At 29.9% G+C, this 21,186-nt stretch overlaps 1 protein-coding gene across 1 annotated transcript in view; it reads right to left on the minus strand.

The window, feature by feature from the left end:
- The window catches only part of LOC123258506 (disks large 1 tumor suppressor protein), a 308,892-nt gene that overhangs the window by 283,690 nt on the left and 4,016 nt on the right, over nucleotides 1-21,186 (minus strand). Inside the window, exon 2 of the mRNA XM_044718637.1 lies at nucleotides 7,533-7,664. Coding sequence (XP_044574572.1) covers nucleotides 7,533-7,664 — 132 coding nt within the window. The remainder of the gene's footprint in view (nucleotides 1-7,532; nucleotides 7,665-21,186) is intronic.

Consider the following 21,186-nt stretch of genomic DNA (forward strand, 5'->3'; position numbering starts at 1 on the left):
CACTGCAAGCCATACTTAACTTAAAAAATTTAGTTAAGCTATTTGAATGATCAACGAATATATTATTTCAATGTATATACCATCAAACAGTGGTATGGTGCGGCGGTGGTGCAGCGGTGGTGCGGCGGTCGAACGAAATTTATTATTTTTTCGTAAAAATTAATAATTTTATTTTTACCCGGGCGCGTCACAGCTGTGGTGCGGCGGTGGTGCAGCGGTGGTGCGGCGAATAGAAATTTATTTACTTGTCACGGCGCTGGTGCGGCGGTAGTGCGGCGAATAGATAAATTCTTTACTTGTCACGGCGGTGGTGCGGCGGTGATACGGCACTTATAAAATAACCAAAATTGTCACAGCTGTAGTGCAGCGGTGGTGCGGTGCTTAAAAAGCTGTGCAGCGGTGTTGCGGCGGTGGTGCGGCGGAATTCTGTTTTTACTCGGGAACATTCGCCAAATTTCTTCTTACCATAGATGGCCCCAATTACTTTTAAGTTTGGCAAACCGAACTTCCGTAGACCTTTGGATTTTATAATTTCCTGCAAGTTAGGCATTCCAAACGTTTGACGAACTTCGGTGTTTCTTGCCAAAGTACTCTAAAACGGAGTGGGAGAAGATATTTGGCTTCAAGTCTTTCCAAGGTTAAGTCTTTTAGTTCTATACATATAAAAGTGTGTATTTATGAGAGTATTTGTGTATTGTACATATAAACATGGTGTCTCATGTACCCGACTAGAAATTTCATTGAGGCATATGCCGAAGAACCAATTCGGGGCAAGTTTGGCTTGCCTAACTTAGGCTTGCCTAGGTTGTATCTCATAAAAACCAAGGTAGGCAGAACGAAATGTTTGGCTTGCCATATTTGAACGTAACTAGAAAAGTTTCATGGATTCCTTAAGTCATATCATGGGAACGCCGAACTGGTTTCAAGTAACGATAACCTGAGTTTTGCTAGTTTGGAGCGAACTTGGCTTTCCGAACTTAGGCTAGCCCAATTCGAATCTTATTTGTTTTAAATTAGGCAAGCCGAACATTGGTTGTGCTTATAAGTATCTTGAAGTAAGAGGTCGCTCATCATCGGCGTAGCGTCGCGGTATGGTATAGGGCCCTCGTGCGTCGGGTACCGTGTTCGAGTCTCGCGTTCGACATGTACGATTTTTAATAATTAATAATTTCTAATTATAATTACTATTAAGGCGAGTGTGAAGTAAAGTTAAGTGTTATGTGTGATTAGTGTATCTAACTCCTCCATCATCTCCTTCCCCCTTGACTTATCAAATCTACCAATCAAAAAAACCTCTTCACATTAAAAAACGCTCCAAAAAACAAAAAAAATTACAGAAAAAATAAAATTAAATAATAAAAATAATATTAAATAAAAGCAACAAAGAATTTTTTTTTTTTTTTATTCATGAAATATTTAAAAAATTTAGTCCTAAATTTAATATTTATACTTAAAATAGTAAAAGAAGATAAAAAAATAAGCATTTGTTATTATTAATTTTCGCTTGATAATAAAAAAGCTAAAAATCAAGAAAGAATTAGATTTGGATTCTTCGTTGCGAATTTGGTTTCCAAACTGCAACCTAATCAGGAAGCCAAGTTAGGCTGAGCCTCGCAACTGCGTTACATCCCAAACTTCGGCCTGGTTTGGATGCCTCACTTACTGCAAGTTTGGAATTCGGCATGCCTTACTTGCGCCAAATCACTGCCTCACTGAAATTTCTAGTCGGGGAAATTAAAAAAAAAAAAGTCAACATTATCCGTTTTGCTCGTCGCAAAAATATGAACAGCGTCCCGAGTATAAAGAAAAAAATCAAATCTGCATTGTCCTTAACAACATTAAAATAATCACTGTATACTTACGATTTAAAATTTTAATTTTTTTTCTAAATTTCAATATTTATTTTTAAAAAATCTCACAAGTGTGCAAAACCAATGCTTTATCGATAATGGTAAGTGTAGTTACATAATAGATTGATAGATTGCAGTCTAAAATGCTTATATCGACCGACCAGCGATTTAAAACGATTATTCATTTTACCCGCCCGTCCCCTAGTGTTTAGAAAATTTTAAGATCAATTTTTTAATAATCTTCTTGTAATCTATTTTCTGATTTTTGTACTTCTGTTAAAATCATAATCTAATTTTTGTATTTCTGTAACAGAACTTAATAAAATCATAAAAAGGATAAAACTTTTTACAAAAATCATCAACTATCATATTTCTGTGTAAATATACCTGTCAGTCGAAATGCATTGATTAATATTAAGCATCTCCGACTTTTCTTATGCTAAAAAATATTTGATGTGATAAATGAGATCTTGTGTTATTACTGATTCGCATTATGAAAAACAAACTGAATCCCATAAAAATAAACGAGTATAAGATTATGTTCATTTATCTTTTATATTGCATTAAAAAAATATCGTTTTTCATTACACTATAATATATTGATATTAAATAGTTATTTCCATTATAAATCATGTTGTGAATGACGGAATTAATTATCGATTAATCACAACTGCTAATTATTATTATTATCAAGATTATTATTATTATTTTTGTCACGAGTAAAACACAAAGTCGACGATATTTAAAATGTTTGTAAGATCAACAGCCTTTTCCAACTCTACATATATTTTGAAACAAAAGACTCGCGGAAGAAGATTAATCTTTGACAGAGCAGCAGAACAATAATGAGTCTTCGTACTTGTAACAGCAGAAATTCTGTCGGTATTGTTTTTTTTTTTTACCGTTGACAATAATATAAAACGAAACCTACAAGACGCGCAGCTTCATGTTTTATTATAAAGAAGATTCGTACTATAATCTTTACAATGATAATAATTATTATTCTTATCTTTATATTATTTTTATTTATGTGCAAGCAAAAGTCTCTAAAGACTTCAACGCATTCAATTCTGAACTTTTCTTTTTTATAATTTTACAAAGCATTTGACAAAAGTGTTCCAGTTTTTTTTTTTTATTTTTTTTTTTTATTTTAGATTGCTGCAGCTTTTTGACAATTAAAGCGAGAAATCGTATGTTTATAAATCGATATACTTTGTTTTCATTCTACATCATTAAAAATTAAAATTTTTTCTCAAAAATAACTCGTCAAAATCCAAACGAAAAAATGAATTCTGTATCAAAGCAATTATCATTTTATAACACACTTCACTGAAGACTTTTTAAATCTACTTATTTTTAAAGACACACACGGAGAAAAAAATTTTACTATAGGAATTCTACAGTAGTTAGTTAGTTGTAAAAAGTTCCAGTAGGTTAACGTATTCCTATAGTAACAACACCGTTTAGCTCCTGCAACTCTACATCGTTGAGCTCTGAGAGCTAAACGTTATTTACCTCTCACAATTCTACAGGATCATTCTGAGACTATAACAAATTTTTGGCAGTCAGCTTAGTAATTTTTTCTTACGATTTAGCATTGATAATTTAATAAATACATGCGGCAGAACGAATTTATATTGCCAACAATAATTGTATATGACAAATAAGAATAGTATTATAATAGAAATAAAATAATAATAGAACTTATATTACAAATAAAAATTATTTGTAAAATAAAAATATGGTCATCACAAAATTATCTTATTTTCTTAATTATATCAATAAATATTGGACATAAAATCACTACCGTATATGCATAAGAAAAGATAAATAAACGAAAACAAATTTTATTTTGTGTTAAATGGGGTCTTTTTAATGTATTCCGATAACTTATTACTTATCACAATATATTCAACTAATAAATTAAATTAACAGTCACTGCAAATGAACCTTGAAAAACCATTAATACAAAACTGTTCTAATGAAATTCAATTTGACAAAAAAAAAAAACCTATTTCCTTAAATAAATAAGCTGGAAACTTAATTGTCCTCATATATCTTTAATAATATGGATGAGTAACAAAATAATTCTGTTTGTCATTTTAGAAGGTTATGAAATATGTCAGCGCACTCCACTACTGCGCAACGTAGAGCGCTCCCAACTATACCGTTTGGCTCTGAGAACAATCCCGTAGAACTCTGAGAGCTCAACAACATTGAGTTATCAGAGCTAAATAACATTTTGTTACTGTAACTCTACAACGAACAGTAAAATGTGTATAGTTGTGGTAACTCTACAGTTAGGTTACCAGAACGAAATTTTTTTTTCCGTGTAGTAGAAACTTTATATAGCGAAACTCTATTTAACAAAAAACTTGATATATCGTAGAAAATACCAAAGTTTGTTTGTTTTACACTATTATTCCTATATGTAAACAGTCTATATAGCGTCACAGACACTCTTTGTAACAAAATAATCCGCTTAACTTTAAATGCAGTAATCGACTCAAAACCATAAATATTTCTAGGAAATATTGTAGACTGAGTATTGTAATTACCAAAGCAAATGTATATTACTATTCAGACATAATGTCATTTGATTTTTATGTTTCTCGTTTACATTCTTACAGCCTTAGTTGCTTTCAAACCTTCAATAGAGAGAAAAAAGTTTGGAAAATCCAAAAGTGCACGACTCATAATGCTCATTTAATTACAAAATATTAATAAAATAAAGAATGTGAAAAACTATATAAAATAGCTAAAATAGCAAGATAATGCGCAAGCGCTTCTAGTGGGATAAATGTACACAACATATACACAATATAGATGGATACTATAAAATCAAAATAAATATAGTAATTAACAGTAATAACATGTTAATCATGCTTATAAATAATACTTGTGTTATACAAAGCTCAACAACCTTCAATAGCAGTAATAAACATTCAATATAGCAGATCAATAATTTTGGAAATAATAATCATAGCACAGTCTACGGAATATTTCGAAACTTTCGGCTTTTGTAATTTCAGCTGGCAGCGCATTTCAGATACGTATACCACGAACAAGAAACGAGTTATCATACATACAACAATTAGATCTAGGTAGCCGCAGATAATCTTCCCTTACATCGCCTCTATGCAACGCAACCGGCAAAAATTCTAAGTGACATTTAAATAGCTGACGATAATTTAAATATATTTCTTTGTAAAAGAGGCATGCTATAAAGTAGTTTCTTCTGTCACTCAGCTTTATATAGATATACCGATACAGTTTTCTGATTTTTGTTTTATTTTATTAATTGTAAATAAACGACACTGAATTACTTAGCCATTCGCATTCGGTGACCTACAATTCTTTCAAAGAATTAAAAAAAAAAAATTAACTCAATTAATGCATTTTTTCGCAAGTTACAGTGTTTCCGGAGTTTCATACATGACAGACAGGAAAATTTTTTGACGAATTTTGATGTTTTTTACCATTTCTATTGCACTAAATCAATTTTTGAAAAGTGTTAAATTAATCTCCATTGAATAATAATTGATAATAGTATGCAAAATATCTTGATTCCGTGAACTAACAAGGCTATGATAATAAAAATAATTGCCGAAATGAGGCGAAAAAAATTTTTTGATCGTAAAACACTCTCTGATGCTTCGCATCATGAGTCGTGCAATTCTTCAGGCAGAAATTGCCGCGAAGTTTGTTAAAAAGTTGAAGAGGCCAAAATTTGAACTTTAGATCAAGCTGTATTTATTACTAACATTACAAGTTTTATAAAAATCAACTAACAATTGTTAGATATAAAACTAAATTTGATTTATTTATGTCACTAAACCGTAAATTTTGTATTATTTCCCATTATTTGTTATATGTGAAGCTCTTATTTTAATATCTCAATAAAATTTCAAGCTTAATATTTTATTTAACAATAAAATTCGTACATAGAAAATTTAATTTTAATTTTTTATAACCACATTCAATGGATAAATGCTAGTCTAGAAATAAAGTAAGCAGATAATAACTTCTCATGAATTTTTAAATTTCACATGTTCTTAAAACTTTACAACAAAGTCTTCCTAATGGGCAAAAAAAACTGAACTAAATCGAAAAAAAAATAATGATTCGGTACGAATTGATCCATATATTCACACACAGAAAAAAAAGTCATCTTGACTCAAGAAAATCATTTTCTTCAAAATTTAGTTCTTGTTTCAAGTTATTCTGCTATCTTAGTTGAAAAAATTTATTCTTGAACTAATAATGTCATATACTTATCCCAAGTAAATCTTTCTCTTGGTTTGAGAAAGTAGCGCCAACGTTGGCGACGTGATTTTTTGGAACTAAACTGAAATTTTTTTAATAAAGAATTAAATTTAAAAAAATAATCTTATGCATGATTTTTATTTTTTGTGTTCATTTAATTAGACATTTTTGATTAATTTTTAACGTGCTGATTTCCCATTATATTACTGCTTTACAGTTAAGTGTGTAGTGACAAAAATATATGTAAATACAAGTATTTGCTCGATTTATACAAAGTACACGGTTAGAAATTTGTTGCGTTAATAACTCAATAACTATAAGTGATATCGACAATCAGAAAAAAAATCCTTATAGAGGAGGAAATTTCTGAAAAAAAGTCTCGACTCCCGAAACTCTAGCTCCATAAACAATAATTTTTATTTAATGTTGAAAATGGGTTTCCGCGCGGCTGCTGTTCTACTCGGGCCTCGATGCGCCCGTGTGTACATCAAACAAGTTCAAAAACCAAGAGAATGATTTACTTGGATTAAGAGGTTTTTTTCTTCACTTAAGTTGGTAAGCCTGTTGGATCTAGGGAATATTTGCTTAAACCAAGATTGACCAATACAAGATAAAAATTTACTTAACTCAAGAATATATTTTATCTTCAGTTGAATATACTTGGATCAAGTAAATATTACTTGACTCAAGATGAGTTTTTTTTCTGTGTATAAAATCCCATTAAAGTAAAGTTATATACATCATTTCTCGATGCACATTTGAAAAGCCAACCCATGAATTGGCAACAATTCCACTTGAGTACCCTCTTGACCCCTTACAAGTTTATTCATTTGTGATCATTACTGCTACATGTGCAATGTAGAGCATTTCTGTATCAATTTACCGACCAAATGTATAATATATAATATTACATAATGGTTAATAATGTATATTTGCATAAAACAACCGGAGTCTCACGCTATCCACAATTCAGCACAATCAAATTTAGCTAATTGCAGCAATCAATTGAAAACAATAACCAGCCAAGCTACTTATATTGTACTCGAAAGTGATAATTTGTAAAATCATCTCGATAGGTATATGTATGTTAAGTGTTTTAAAGAGACGATATAGCTAAAGCACATAATCTAATATCTCCTGTTGCTTGTTATCAAGCTTAAACACAAGGCAATGTGCACTGAAGCTCACATGACATGTACTTTTGCAAGCAACACTGTAATTACAGATAAATAGTTATTCAAGAGTGTTTGTTGTTGTTTATATAATACTATACTATACTACCCAAGTTAATTTAACAGCAAATATTGAATTAAACATTAAACTCTTAGTTGTGTGTTAGCTCGATGAGGAAAGTCTCCGTTAAAGTGTACAATGTGTACCGAGTAAATATAAGCCAAGTGGATGAATAAAACTTACCCAAAAGAGCCTGGAAGAGTTTGCTCTTGAAAATCCTGATGACACGCTCAATAGCAAGCCGCAGCTGTTTATCCTGCGGTCTCGTTAGCTTTGCATGATAATCCTCCAGCAACTCCAACGCCCGATGAGCTTCTGTAACCAGGAATTCATAAATACGTTTTTTTTTTATTTATGTTTATATTAAAAATGAATGAATGAATAGATAAAAGACACGAAGAGCAACAATTTCATTTATGTTCTTATAAGTATGCGGAAGTAATAGCGACATTAAATAATGTGATAAGCTACGAGATTGAATTTGATTACCAACAATCGTCGACAGAGACTGGTACCGTGGTTTGTGTACCAACGTCAAAGCTGTTAGCCTTGTGCTCTCTACTCTGCTAGGTTCAGTTCGATGGAAAGTAAGACCGTCTTCTTCGACGCTCTTATAGACCTTTATTAAATTTACTTTCAATAAGCAAGTTACGACAAGCAGCGACGCTGCTCCATTGACTATCTTTTTTTTATTCTTTTTTTTTTTTAACTTTTTTCCTCTTGCTATAAAATCGAAGGCACGGAATTTAAAGATTTAATCTTGACTTACTTTGTGAATAAATCTTTGTGTAATACATTTTTTACACGAGTTGTGGTTATTTATTATTAGTTTTTTATAATAAGTTTATTATTGTTCGGGTAAACGTAAAATGAAAGATTTAGTAATAGCGGATGAGGATATGGAAAATATAAATTTGATGTAGTTTTTTGTGAGGATTAAAATATGTCAAACAATAATAACAGCAGGAATAACATGATAATTACTGCAATAAAGAAAAATAAATCTGACTAAAAAGCAAACTTCTTGAACCGAAAAAATTATTTTGAAGATTTTTGGATTAAGCAAAAAAAGTTCTTGCACGAGAAAAACTTTCTTGGTTTGAGTAAATTATACTTAAGTCAACAATTTTTCGTTTTGATTAAAATAATTTTTATGTATTGAAAGGTTTTCTCTTTAATCAAATTAAATTCTTTTTTTCTTTTCCAGTGCGCTGATACTGCAAATATTTTGTTTTGTAGAAATTTTCATTATTTCTGATAAAAGAGGTAATTTTCATTAATCAAAATTGAATAAAGTTCTTAAAACTATAATATTTTCTGTTAATTTAATGCTCGAGTTAATTATTTGTTGTAGCATTATACGAACGACTGATAGGATATCAAGGATATCAAGAGATGTGAGTTTATATCCTTCACTCAACTTTATTATAGTTTTTATAAATAAAGTTTGAACATTTCAGGGTTGTTTATTAATACCATATGTTGTTAATTAATTTTAAAAGATAGTAGTATCAATTGAAGTAAAAATATGTATTAAAAAAAAACTATGCAGTTTATATTTTGTGAGAATTAAAAATATTTTATGTGATCATAACAAAAGAATAAAGGTAAAAAAATAAAGGATAAATTTTTTTCGTACATTTCAATTAAGAAATTTCTGATAATATTCTATTTTATGATAATTTTTATAAATTTTGATATAATATTAAGGTTTTGCTTCTCTAAAGTAATAATCTAATAATACTCGAGTAGATTGTTTTAATAGAAAATTTTCGGTGCCTTAAAAATAATTCAGCCGAATCGAGAATTGAATCCGAATCCTTTGGTGACGCGCCAAAAAATCTTCCAGTTAAGCTATTCGAAACATGATCTTATGAGTAAAATTCATCAAGCGACTAAAATCACTGTCTATCTTACGATAAAGTGTCAATTAGGAAGTTCAATATAATGTTCTGTTTTATGAAAATTTTTAATGATTACGATGGAAAAGAAAATTTTTATCAATTCACATTGAGTGAAATTTTCAAAATTATTATATTTTCTGTTAATTTGATACTTGATTTAATTACTCGTTTTGAAATTATATGAACTACTGATACGATATCGGGAGGTATGGGTACAAATCCCCCACTGAGCTCCATTATTTTTTTTTAAATTCAGTTTGAAAAGACCGGAGGTTGTTTATTCATAAAATATTGTTAAATAGTTTCAAAATATTGAATATTTATTGAAAAAAAAACTATACATTTACATATTTTTGAAAAACATTAAAGCAATAACAATAATAATGGTATCATCCCAAGAGATAATCTAAAGACTGAGAAAAGATAACAGTAACAACATCAATAACAACTGCAATATATATTTACGTAATGTAATGCAAGTGTCAGACGTTTAGTGAAAAAGAGAATAAGTGAAGAAAAGAAAAGGTACTTTGATCAGCAGTTACACAGTGCGAAAAACTCTCGGGATATGTGGAATGATTTAAGAAAACTAGGCTTAGTAAAACAAAAAAAAAATACTCAAGTGGCAATGCGAATAGATTTGAATGTTTTGAATGATTATTTTATACAGTCATCTAGCTGTCGTGACGGACCTGATGTTGGTGTCCAAGATATTGTATTGATTCGTAGAAATGACAATGTATTTAATTTCTCAGAACTGAATACATTTACTGTTAAAAAATCGATAATGCGTATAACGTCGAATTCAGTAGGACCTGATAAGTTTTCAATTAAATCATATAAATGTACATTGTCATTCCTACTGCCGCTAATTACAGAATTATTTAATAAGTCTTTGTCTACGGGAGTGTTTCCGATAGAATGGAAGTTGTCACATATCATACCCATTCCAAAGAAACCTAATGCCTCTGATTGTACTGATTATCGACCTATATCATTATTATCTAATTTGTCAAAAGCATTAGAACGGTGTGTGCATGATCAAATTGTGAGATACATTAATGACAATGATTATTTGGATAAATATCAGACCGGCTTTCGAGAAGGTTTAAACACTCAGACTGCGGTAATAAAATTTTGTGATGATGTACGACTAGCGATGAATGAATCTAATATAACCATAGCTGTACTCTTTGATTTAAGTAAAGCGTTTGACTCGGTAAACCACAAAAGGTTATTGCATAAATTACAATTTATGAACTTCTCTGATTCATCAATAGATTGGATTAACTCTTACTTAACTCAAAGAAGACAGTCGGTCTATTTCAATGGTCATGAGTCATCTTGGAAGGATATTATAAATGGCGTACCTCAGGGTAGTGTGCTTGGACCCTTACTCTTTCTTTATATATTTCTGATCTTGCGAAACGGTTAAAATGTAAATATTTATTTTATGCAGACGATCTAATTATATATGCTTCATGTTGCCCATCGCAAATTAATGAATATGTTGCTATGTTGAATAATGAGATAGAAAAAATTGTTGATTGGTGCAATTTTAAATTGCTTGAAATTGAATGCTACAAAAACTAGTGCTATTATACTAGGAAGTAGGCAGAGAGTTAGCAGTAATTTTTGTAAAAGTGCCCAAAATATAATTGTCAGTAATCATGTGATTCCATATGTACAATCAGTTAAATACTTGGGTTTGATAATTGATAATACTCTATCGTGGGAGAATCAAGTTGTAAGCGTATGTATTCGTGCGATGAAAACGCTAGCGCAACTAAAATTAATAATGAAATTTTTAATGAACAGTTACGCATAAAATTGGTTACGACCTTGATTTTTCCCATCTTCGATTACTGCTGTGCTGCTTATACAAACATCTCAGGCAAATTACAGCATAGATTGCAGCGTAAAATAAACTCATGTATAAGATATATTTTTAAAATTTCGAGATTTGAGCACACTACTCCGTATTATAAAAAATTAGGCTGGTTAAAACTTGATGTTAGAAGAGATTATTTCATAGCTTGTTTATTTTACAAAGAAATTAAGTTAAATTACTGTCAATTATTTAAATCGAATTTAGAATTTCTGCCGATTGTGCTAAGGAGAGGTGACGTCAGGAATGATTATCTACGTCTGCCAAGAAGTAATTGTGCAATTTATGAAAACTCTTTCCTAATTCATGGTATAAAAGTTTGGAACTCGTTACCGGCCGAAATTACATTAATTGACAATTTCGAACAATTTCAACAGGCTTGCTATGACTTCTTCTTACAATAAATGTTAATGTTATTATTTCTCTGTTAATATGTTATTATTTTAAGAATTAATATGTTCTTACTTTTAATAATTTAATATCAAATATTTAAATTGTATTAAAAACACTGTATCAAATGTATACATGTAAATGATAAGATTTATGTATTGTTGATGGTCCTGAAGGAGCTTAGAACTCTAGGATCAAATAAATTTTTCTATCTATCTATCTACACCCAACTTTAAGCTGTATGGTAAGCAATGCGACAACGACCTTAACGTAAGTACTGAGAGTCTGAACAAATAATGGCGATTGCATCGGTTTCCTGATACAATGGCATGCCAAGCGAAAAACGTCGTTCTGCTAAACTTTTTTCTATTTAACTTTATCTTTTTTATTTTTCTTTCACCGAGTTTCCTCGCTAGCATTTCTTGCTCCCTCTCGCTTGCTCATCGCAACTTGGCTCTTGGCTCTCACCCCATTTCGTGCATCACCTTCATTTTTCGTACCTACCTAATACTATTACCGGGAAACAGTATGTGAAGAGTGAGGACATTTTCACATTACTATGGCTATATACCCGGATATATGTTTGTACACAAGCCTATATATATTTACCCATCAGGTTGAAACTACTACTGAGTATACGTTCGAAACAAAAGGTACCAAGTAAAGTGTATTTCTGTAATGACGCGTGTATAAGTAATACTGCGCTACCGAGTTGAAGATCCAAATTTTTTTTCCTTTTTCTTCTTCTTACAATGTCGACGAAACGTGTTCAATTTATTATGAATGTTATTTTTTTTTTTTAATAATATTTGAAAAATATGAAAGTTCAAGGACCAATTGTTGAGTTTGATGACCAACTTTAATATAAAAGAATGAAAATTTTCTCTTAAAAAAAATCAATAAATTAATATGAAACATTTTTTTTACGATAATAAAGATGAAAATTTTTAAAAACAATTTATAATTGTTTTTTAACTCTTTTAATGATATCATAAAATTTTTGTTGACCAAAAATTGTCCCTAAAATTTCTGATATAAATTTTGAAAAATTATACAATTTAATTATTCTTAAGCTTTGATTGTATAAAAATTAATTAAGCAAATAAATTTGAAAAAAATATTTTTGGTCAATAAATTTCGGACTTTTGGAAACGTTTACAAAAGCCGTTAATGAATAGAATATCAACAATAAGGTTTTATTACAATAGAAAGGTGATTGCAAATCGAAAAAAGAAAACTATACAATCCAATTGTGTGAGATTTGCGCAGTCTGTAGATAGACGATTAATAATATCCGCATATGCATACACACACAACTCGATTGTTGTTTCACACGGTAAAGCTTAGACTGGTGTTACGTATAAAATTGAAAATTAATTCAAATCGATACGGACTTCACCGTATAATAAAACAATGAATATTCCGTTTACAAATTTAGGCACCAGCTTAATTAATTGGTGAATGTTAACTTTAACGAGGATATTATGTAAGTACAGCTAGAGAGTAAGACTTCACGGAATCAATTAATAAAGCAAAGCTGGAATCTCGAGTTATATTACGTGAATATTTGTATTTAAAATTAACTCTGTATCAAAAAACACGTGCACTATAATTGCGATTGACTAACAGCTTCGATGATAATGGTAATAAAAGCGTTAATTAATTATTATTAATCTCTGCCATTTGCAATCACCTTAAGTGCTACTCTTTATCGGGGTCTCCTTTTTTAACTGCTCTTCGAGATACTTTGGAGGAGAAGAAGAAGAAGGAGTTCTTCTGTGTAGTAAATATATATATATATATATATATATATATATATTCATTCTCAATAACTCGTCTCGCAAAAATGTTAGATATTTTACCCTTTTATATTTTCACTTACATATAAAAGTGTATGGGAAATCCGGTCACGTGCCAGAAAAAAAAAACATTTCAAGTAAAATGTATGAAATAAAAAAAAATTTAGCTTCGACGACCCTCATCCATTAGACCCACAAGATTAAGACTCTGACCCACGGATCCGGTGATCGTTAAGCAGACTGCTGCCAATTTCCCTTATGAATCAATCTTTGTAGTAAAAAAATACATTTTTAAAACCAGAGTTGAGAAAAAATTTTTTAATGTAAGGCAAACAAAACCTTATATTCTAATTTTTAATTTAATATTCTACTAAACATCCGATGGATAATTAAGATGTTTGTATCGCGATAATGATAGTCAATCTAAAAACAAGTGTTCCTTAAGCCGAAAATAGGAAAATTATACACAAGGGTGCGCCTAATGAGACTGAGAAAATTCCAGCAGTGTTAAATAAATTAACTGTCGCTGTCATTAACGTCCGACCCAGGAGGTAAGATATCCTATGAAAATCATTCGGACGATTAAAATTTGTTTACTAATCCATTTAAACTTTTTGGTGAAAAATTAGTAATTTACATGATTATTTTTCTTTTGTTTGATAATTATTTAAATGTAAGAATAAATTATTTTATTTTATTGTTGATTAGTGGAAAACTTTGCTTAAAATAGAGAGCTGGACAACAATATACTGTAACATTCTCAAGCACAATATACTGAGGAGGGCGAAAATTTTGACTGGAAGTTCGAAAAATATTTTAATTAGCAGTGACATCTCACAATGAAAAGAAAAATTGGTGGTGACTCTCTATAATAATGGTAATTTTAATTATTTTATCAACATGAAAAGCTTGGTTTTACCAAACATAATATCGTCGTTGAATAATGTGTATGATAAACTTTAATTAGTTAATATATAAATAGAACAATGAGGAGCATTATACGAATATCACATTATTTTACGTTTAATTGTGGTTGAAAATATATTAATCAATTACGAGCTTTTGAAAATGATTTATTTGTTTTAATCATAAATGAATTGAAGTTGTAATTAATTAGTGTAAAAATTTGAACAGCAATAAATGTGAAAGATACATGGTAGAGGGTTTAATTTTTAAGTGTATGAGAAGAGTCTTATGATAAAAAATGTAGTTTGTTATTGAGCATGAAAATTATGGAAATTTACCAAACGATCGAATAAAATGGTCCCTGATCCCTATTAAGTTGAGATTAGAGCGCGTGCGTTGCGCGCGATTTGAATTTCTAGTTTATATTATTGTCTATAAAAAATTACAATTGAAACTCCAAATTTTAAATCAGTACATTCTTTTAATGGTAGAGAATATTTAAAAAAATGTGATTAAACTTTTTCACTGATATTGATCTTCGTCTATTGATTTGATGTACAAAAAAGAAGGGAAAGAATTATTAAAGTCACGTCTGAATATTATATTTTAGGGTCGACAATGTCAGCATGACAAGTTCGAATTTCCTCGATTGACTATAATTATAGTTAGTTTGATTTTATGTACGCCAATTCCAGATAGAATATCTCTATAAAATACATTTTTAACAAAGCCATTTTTCTGAAATTATTTATAAGTTCGAAATTTTACCACGTCAAGTATGTAAATTCGGTAAATCTAATTTGTTAGAGACTCGAATATCGATTTTTAGATAGTAAACATATATTTACGAAAGTATTCGAAGAATCTGAAAGAGAGGAGCTATCGGAATGTAGGGTAAAGTAAAGCTAAGGTGGTGAGTGTTATAAAGTAGGTGTAAGCTCGAAAAGATTGGTATAATTTGTGATTGGTGAGATTTTCGATAACAAGAAAGTAATGGGAATACGTGGCCCATGAACACCCCTCGTATCGCGACTAAATGCCACCTTGATTGTAAGTATACTCAACTCTGTAACTAAACCTTTTTCTACGTTTCCTTTGTGATTATTTTCTTCTTTGTGCTCCGCGTTTAATTCTCCTTTCAGTATAAATACTTCAGTAGATTTATTGTTATTAAATCTGTCAATAGGAAATTGAATAAATTCAAAAACGTGAAACTCGCATTAATAAATCATATCGTATTTCACTTAATAAATATAAAAAAATCTAACAGTATCATCTATATTATAATATAATAGATTGTATGCTGTATAAATATTGTACAGTAATTTTTTTTTGATCTACATCCTTACATTATACACACAAAAGCATTTCTACAGTGTGAAAAGAAAATGAGGACGTGTTTTTTTGACATTTACCAGCACGCAATCCGTAAGATATATCGCTGAAAGAAGAAATAAAAATATGAAATTCATTTACTATTAACCCAGATACTTTTTATGTGATACTTTTTTATTTTATTTTATTTCATTCTTCAAAATATTATACGGGATAAAATAAAATAAAACATATAAAACAACATGTTTTGACTAAAAGGTATATTTTTATGCATAAACATTATGTTATATATTTCTTCGAAAGTTATTCAAGCAATGAAAGAAAAAAAAGTGCCAACAGCTTTAACATGACAATGATGAATTTAACAAATTTTTGCCAGTGGTGAAAACGACCGCTTTTACATCACATGTACAGAATGAAAAAGGTAATAATAAAAATACATATACAGGGCCGCCGAACGGATATGAAATATTGAGGCCAACAAAAGTACCCGTGAGTACAAGAAGCTTGTTCACCGTTACACGTATAGCAAGCTTCCGTTTTCCTTATTCTCTCTCTCTCTCTCTCTCTCTCTCTCTCTCTCATCCTTTATGCTATCAACCCTCTCATTCACAGTCCTTCATCTAGGCCCCTTTATACAGCTCCGTAATTCGTCTCGCAATTGTGAACGCAAAAGCGTCTACATACACTCGAAACTGGTAATCGCACACAAACTACTCCCACACTATACATTATAGTCTGGATCAAGTCAGCGCACATATATCATTCTCACATGGAAATGTTCGCCAAGACAAATGCTTCGAGACCCTTATTCTCAAAGATAAACCCAACAAGCGTCTTTGTTTCAATTTTAGAGATTTATTTTTTTTTAATTGACTTTAATAATTTAATTTATCGCCCAGTGCTTACTGCTTTCATTTCAGTAATTTGCCGAGGGATCCCGGCTTCCACGGTCACGGGTTTCAATAAAAATTTTTAGTTTTTAATTCTTCCATTAACTTCTGTAATTAAGATTTAATTAATAACTAGACGGAGAAAAACTGTGACTGAAGTGCTGTAATAATTTATTCATTTTTCAATTATTTATTTGTACTTTTATAATTAACCAAGATAAAAGTATGTATCAATAAAAATGGGTAACACTCATGCCTAAGCCTGACTACATATGCAGAAAAATTATTTCCTTGAACAAAGAAAATTTTCCGAAAAACCAGAGTTGGTTAGTCGCAAGAAGAAATTTTTTTGAAGATAAAAAAAATTTTTTGACTCAATAAAACTTTACTTTCAGCCAAGAGAAATTTTGTTTTCCAAAATATTTTCTTTGATCAAAAAGATTAGTTGTACACCGAAAAATTTTTTTCTTTCTGTATAGTGTTTTCGAAACATAAAATATTGTGATCCTGTCATAAAAATTAAAAAAATCTGTTATGAATATTTAACTGGAAAAAAAAAAAAAAAATTATTTAAAACTTTTGACTATATTTTTGGTTTTTCAATATCAAATAATCCTCGGATTATTCGAGCGACTGTGTAAACTATTTATCAACGAGTATTTCGAGCATCAGCTTGTCTATTTATGTCTTCTGTGGCTTTATTCTACTATGAACAAACGAATAAAATATCCATGTACGCACTGTGGAATGAAATAACGCGGCGCCAAGAAAAAGCATACCATAATTGCGCTATACATATGTAAATATATATATACATAGTATAAGTGCAGAGGACGATCCTTCTCTGTCTTCTTTTCGTTCACTTATCAAGTGCTGTCGTTGCTCGTATATCCACCGACCAGCTATGTTAGTGCTAGTATAAAGTAGTAGAGAATAAAATAAAATAGAGAAGAGAATGTTCTACTGTAAAGTAGGCGCCGATCAACTTATTCCAGACGGTCTCTACATCTACATCACGATTGATTACTCTTCTGCTCCCACACTTTATCTATTCCCTTTACTTTACTACTTATTCATGTTATATGGACTTTTTATGCGGATGCATACACGTTCATAAAAGACACCAGTGCAAGCTCAAAAAAAATTCATATTATTCCATTTAATGGATTAATAATTCATTATTTTTTAGTAATGACTTCAGGATTATCTTTCGGGAGGTAAATAAATTTCTAGAGTGTTCAAGAGAAAAATAATAAAAATAAGGGTTAACGGTAAGCATTACAAGCTTTTAAAGAGAAAAACTATGATGCTTGTTTAAACAACTAGAATGTTGACTACAAGTGGTTTATTAAACAAAGCTCTGTATGTACAATTAAAATTTGTTTATATTATTCTGATGATAAAAAAAAACTCGCGAGTAGCTAAGCGAGATCAATATTGAAAAATATGCATTTATTGTTGAAGCATAGATATTGTATTTCTTCTGTAGGGGATAATTGAAATCAAAAATAAACAAAAAGTGATAAACTATACGAACAAGCTTTTAGGAGAAAAATATACGATCATTGGTAGTCAAATAACGGGAGTGTTGACTTTTGATACCCAATAGAAAAATCTTTCTCACGTAGAATTGTTCCATTTGTGTCAAAAATTTACACTTTTTGCTAAAAAACTTAAATTTTATTAAAACTTTTCTTATGTTATAGTTTTTTTTTGTAATGAAAATTCAAAAAGTTAAGTGTGATTTTATTTTATTTAAAAAAAAAGAAAAGAAGTTTCCACTAATAATGTTTATCAATTGAGTGTTAATTAAATAAGAATATTTGTTGAATTTTATGTTTTAAATTTTATGTGAAATATTAAAAACTTTTAAGAATTAAAATTTAAAAAATGCAAGTTTTTTTTTTATCAAATCTCGAGGTTTTGACGTTTCAGCAATCTGCCAATACCAATTTAATTGCTTTTTTAAGCAAATATATAACGAGATAACCTTTGACTGAATTTTTAATAACACGGCAGAAACTTTTGAAATTTCTGTAGCCGAGCATCGAAGTAACTTTGAATTTAGAAAAGTTTAAGTAACCACTGTAACGTTTTAGGGAAGACCAAGTCAAAGTCAGTATCGTCAAAGCCGTGAATTTTCCCAATTTTCTGAAATACAAAACTACATTTTGTATAATTACTTCCATTTATCGGACAAAAAATGTCAATAAAATACGTAACTTTATAAAATAAAAAAGTTCTGAGTTCTCAGTAACAATATTCAGTAAAAGTTGAATAAAACAAAAAAAAAAAAATAAACTCTATTCGTTTTACTGGAACAAAACAGCTGTATTTTCATATCGCGTACGAAGAAAACAGGGTATGGATAATTTTTATTCTGTGCAGCACATACGCCCTTGGGGATAGATAAAAAAATGTGAACCGTACTGTAGACTACTGTACTCAGAATTTTTATATTCAAAAGTGGATATGTAACAAAACGAGCCAGCGCAACGTAGGGTCACAGATGAGAACGTTTGGAAAGTAACAACATCCATATAAAGTGATCAGTCAACTATGGTTTTTCAAAAATGTGTATCTACAATTTTCAGAGGTACAGAGTAACGAACAATTTAAAAGTGTTTCAACGTAGCGTATTGTTACTGACTTAACATGATAGAAAAATGGATTTTGTATCTGAATAAATAGATCTTTGTTTTTGTATTTTTATACCTGACCTTAAAAACCCTTCGCTTCAAATGATACACGGAATAAAATAATCTGTGGAAATGACAGATATGGGAATGTTAAATTGACATGGCCAGATTTTGTTAGATTTGCAAAGAAAAACTGTCAAATTTACATAAATAATATGTGAAAATAACATAACCATAAGATGTCAGATTTACAGATAAAAACTGTCAAATTTACAGTAATAATATGTAAAAAGTTAATTAGGGGAGCCTGGGGCACGACGGTCCCCTTAACGGTTTTTGAAGGTTCAAGACGGTTTTTGCGGCTTTTAACTATCAAATTCGTTTATTTTCCGTCTGTTTCGAATAAATCAGTCGAAATTTTGCAAAAAATCAAACAAAAATTTTTTTTTGTGGGGTACGACGGTCTTCTCCCCAAAAAATCATATGAAAACAAATTTTATTTTTTTTTAAGCCAATGTCATCAAAATCTAGATATTCTCCTCCCAGAAAACATCGTCGAGGGAAAACCACGATTCTTAAGTATCGCCCGAAGTCTTGAGTATCGCTGAGAACAAAGAAAAAAATCAAAATGAAGCAAAAAAAAGACCTCAGTTAAAAAAAAAAAAAAATTAGATTAAAACAAAAAAATTTGAAAAAATGCTTACATCTTTAAAAATGTCAATAGTTCACAAGATTCAAAGTTATTTCTTAATTATTGATATTTTTAAAGATGCACTGAGAAAAAAAAATTTTTGTCCAGAAAAAAATTTCTTGGCTCAAATCGTTTAAGGTAGTACCTCCACGAAAGCATATATCAGAAATTTATGGAATTTTTTTTATCGAAAGATAAATATATTAATAATTCACCACCAAAATTTCAGATCAATTCACCGTACCGTTTTTGAGTAATTAATTTACAAAATTGCATCTTTTATACGTAGAGGTATATAGAGAGATGGTAAAGTTAGTATGAAATCTTCCGTACCACTCAAGTGATGCAAATAGATTTCATACTAACTTTACCATCTCTCTATACCCCTACGTTTCAAAGATGCAATTTTGAAAATTAATTATTCAAAAACGGTGCAGTGAATTGATCTGAAATTTTGGTGGTGAATTATTAATATATTTATCTTTCGATAAAAAAAATTCCATAAGTTTCTTGAAATATGCTTTTCGTGGAGGTACTACCTGAGATGAATTTTAGTTTTTGACAAAAAATATCAATATTTATCATAATAAAATTTTTGCATTAATTTCGATAGATTTACAAACAAATAGGTTCACTTGAATTAAACAATAAATACTTCGATTAATTCGATCAATACTTGAGAGACAAGAAAATATATTCTTGAAAATTATCAAGAATATATATTCCTGTGACAAGAAAATTTTCTCAAGAGTAGTACTTTTTTGTCAGTGTGTAGTTCGTCCCGATGTTACGCTCATTAAGAGCTTCCACTTTGAGTACCCACATGCATTTTTGATATATTTTTCATATATACATATATATAATATATATAAATATACAAAATATATGAAAAATTGATGTGGGTACTCAAATGAAACGTCTTGATGAGTGTAACATCGGTATAAGTTTATATCTTTAAAACTGTCAATAGTTCATAAGATACAAGGTAATTTCTTAATTATGTATCTAGGGATAGAGCATTTTTGAATGCAGCCTACACAGAAAAAAAAATGTTCTTGAATCAAGTATATATTTTTGAAGAGCTCAATATTCTTGGCTTGAGTAGAAAAATTCTTGATTTAAGAAAATTTTTCTTGATTTAAGGAAACTTTACTTAATTCAAGAATTTTTCGTCTTGATTCAAGACAATTACCCTCTTCAAAATTATATTCTTGGTTCAAGAATTTTTCTCTTGAATCAAGTTAATTTTTTTTTCTGTGTAAGTACTTATCATCATAAATTGACTATTGGTGAGAATGATATTAAATCATGAAAAGGCCCAACTCCAGGTCAAGACTTTTCCAACCATACAAAATTTAATCATAAAAACCCATTTTATCATATAAATACACT

Source organism: Cotesia glomerata, linkage group LG1 (assembly GCF_020080835.1).
Source record: "Cotesia glomerata isolate CgM1 linkage group LG1, MPM_Cglom_v2.3, whole genome shotgun sequence".
In the NCBI taxonomy this organism is placed as follows: Eukaryota; Metazoa; Arthropoda; class Insecta; order Hymenoptera; family Braconidae; genus Cotesia; species Cotesia glomerata.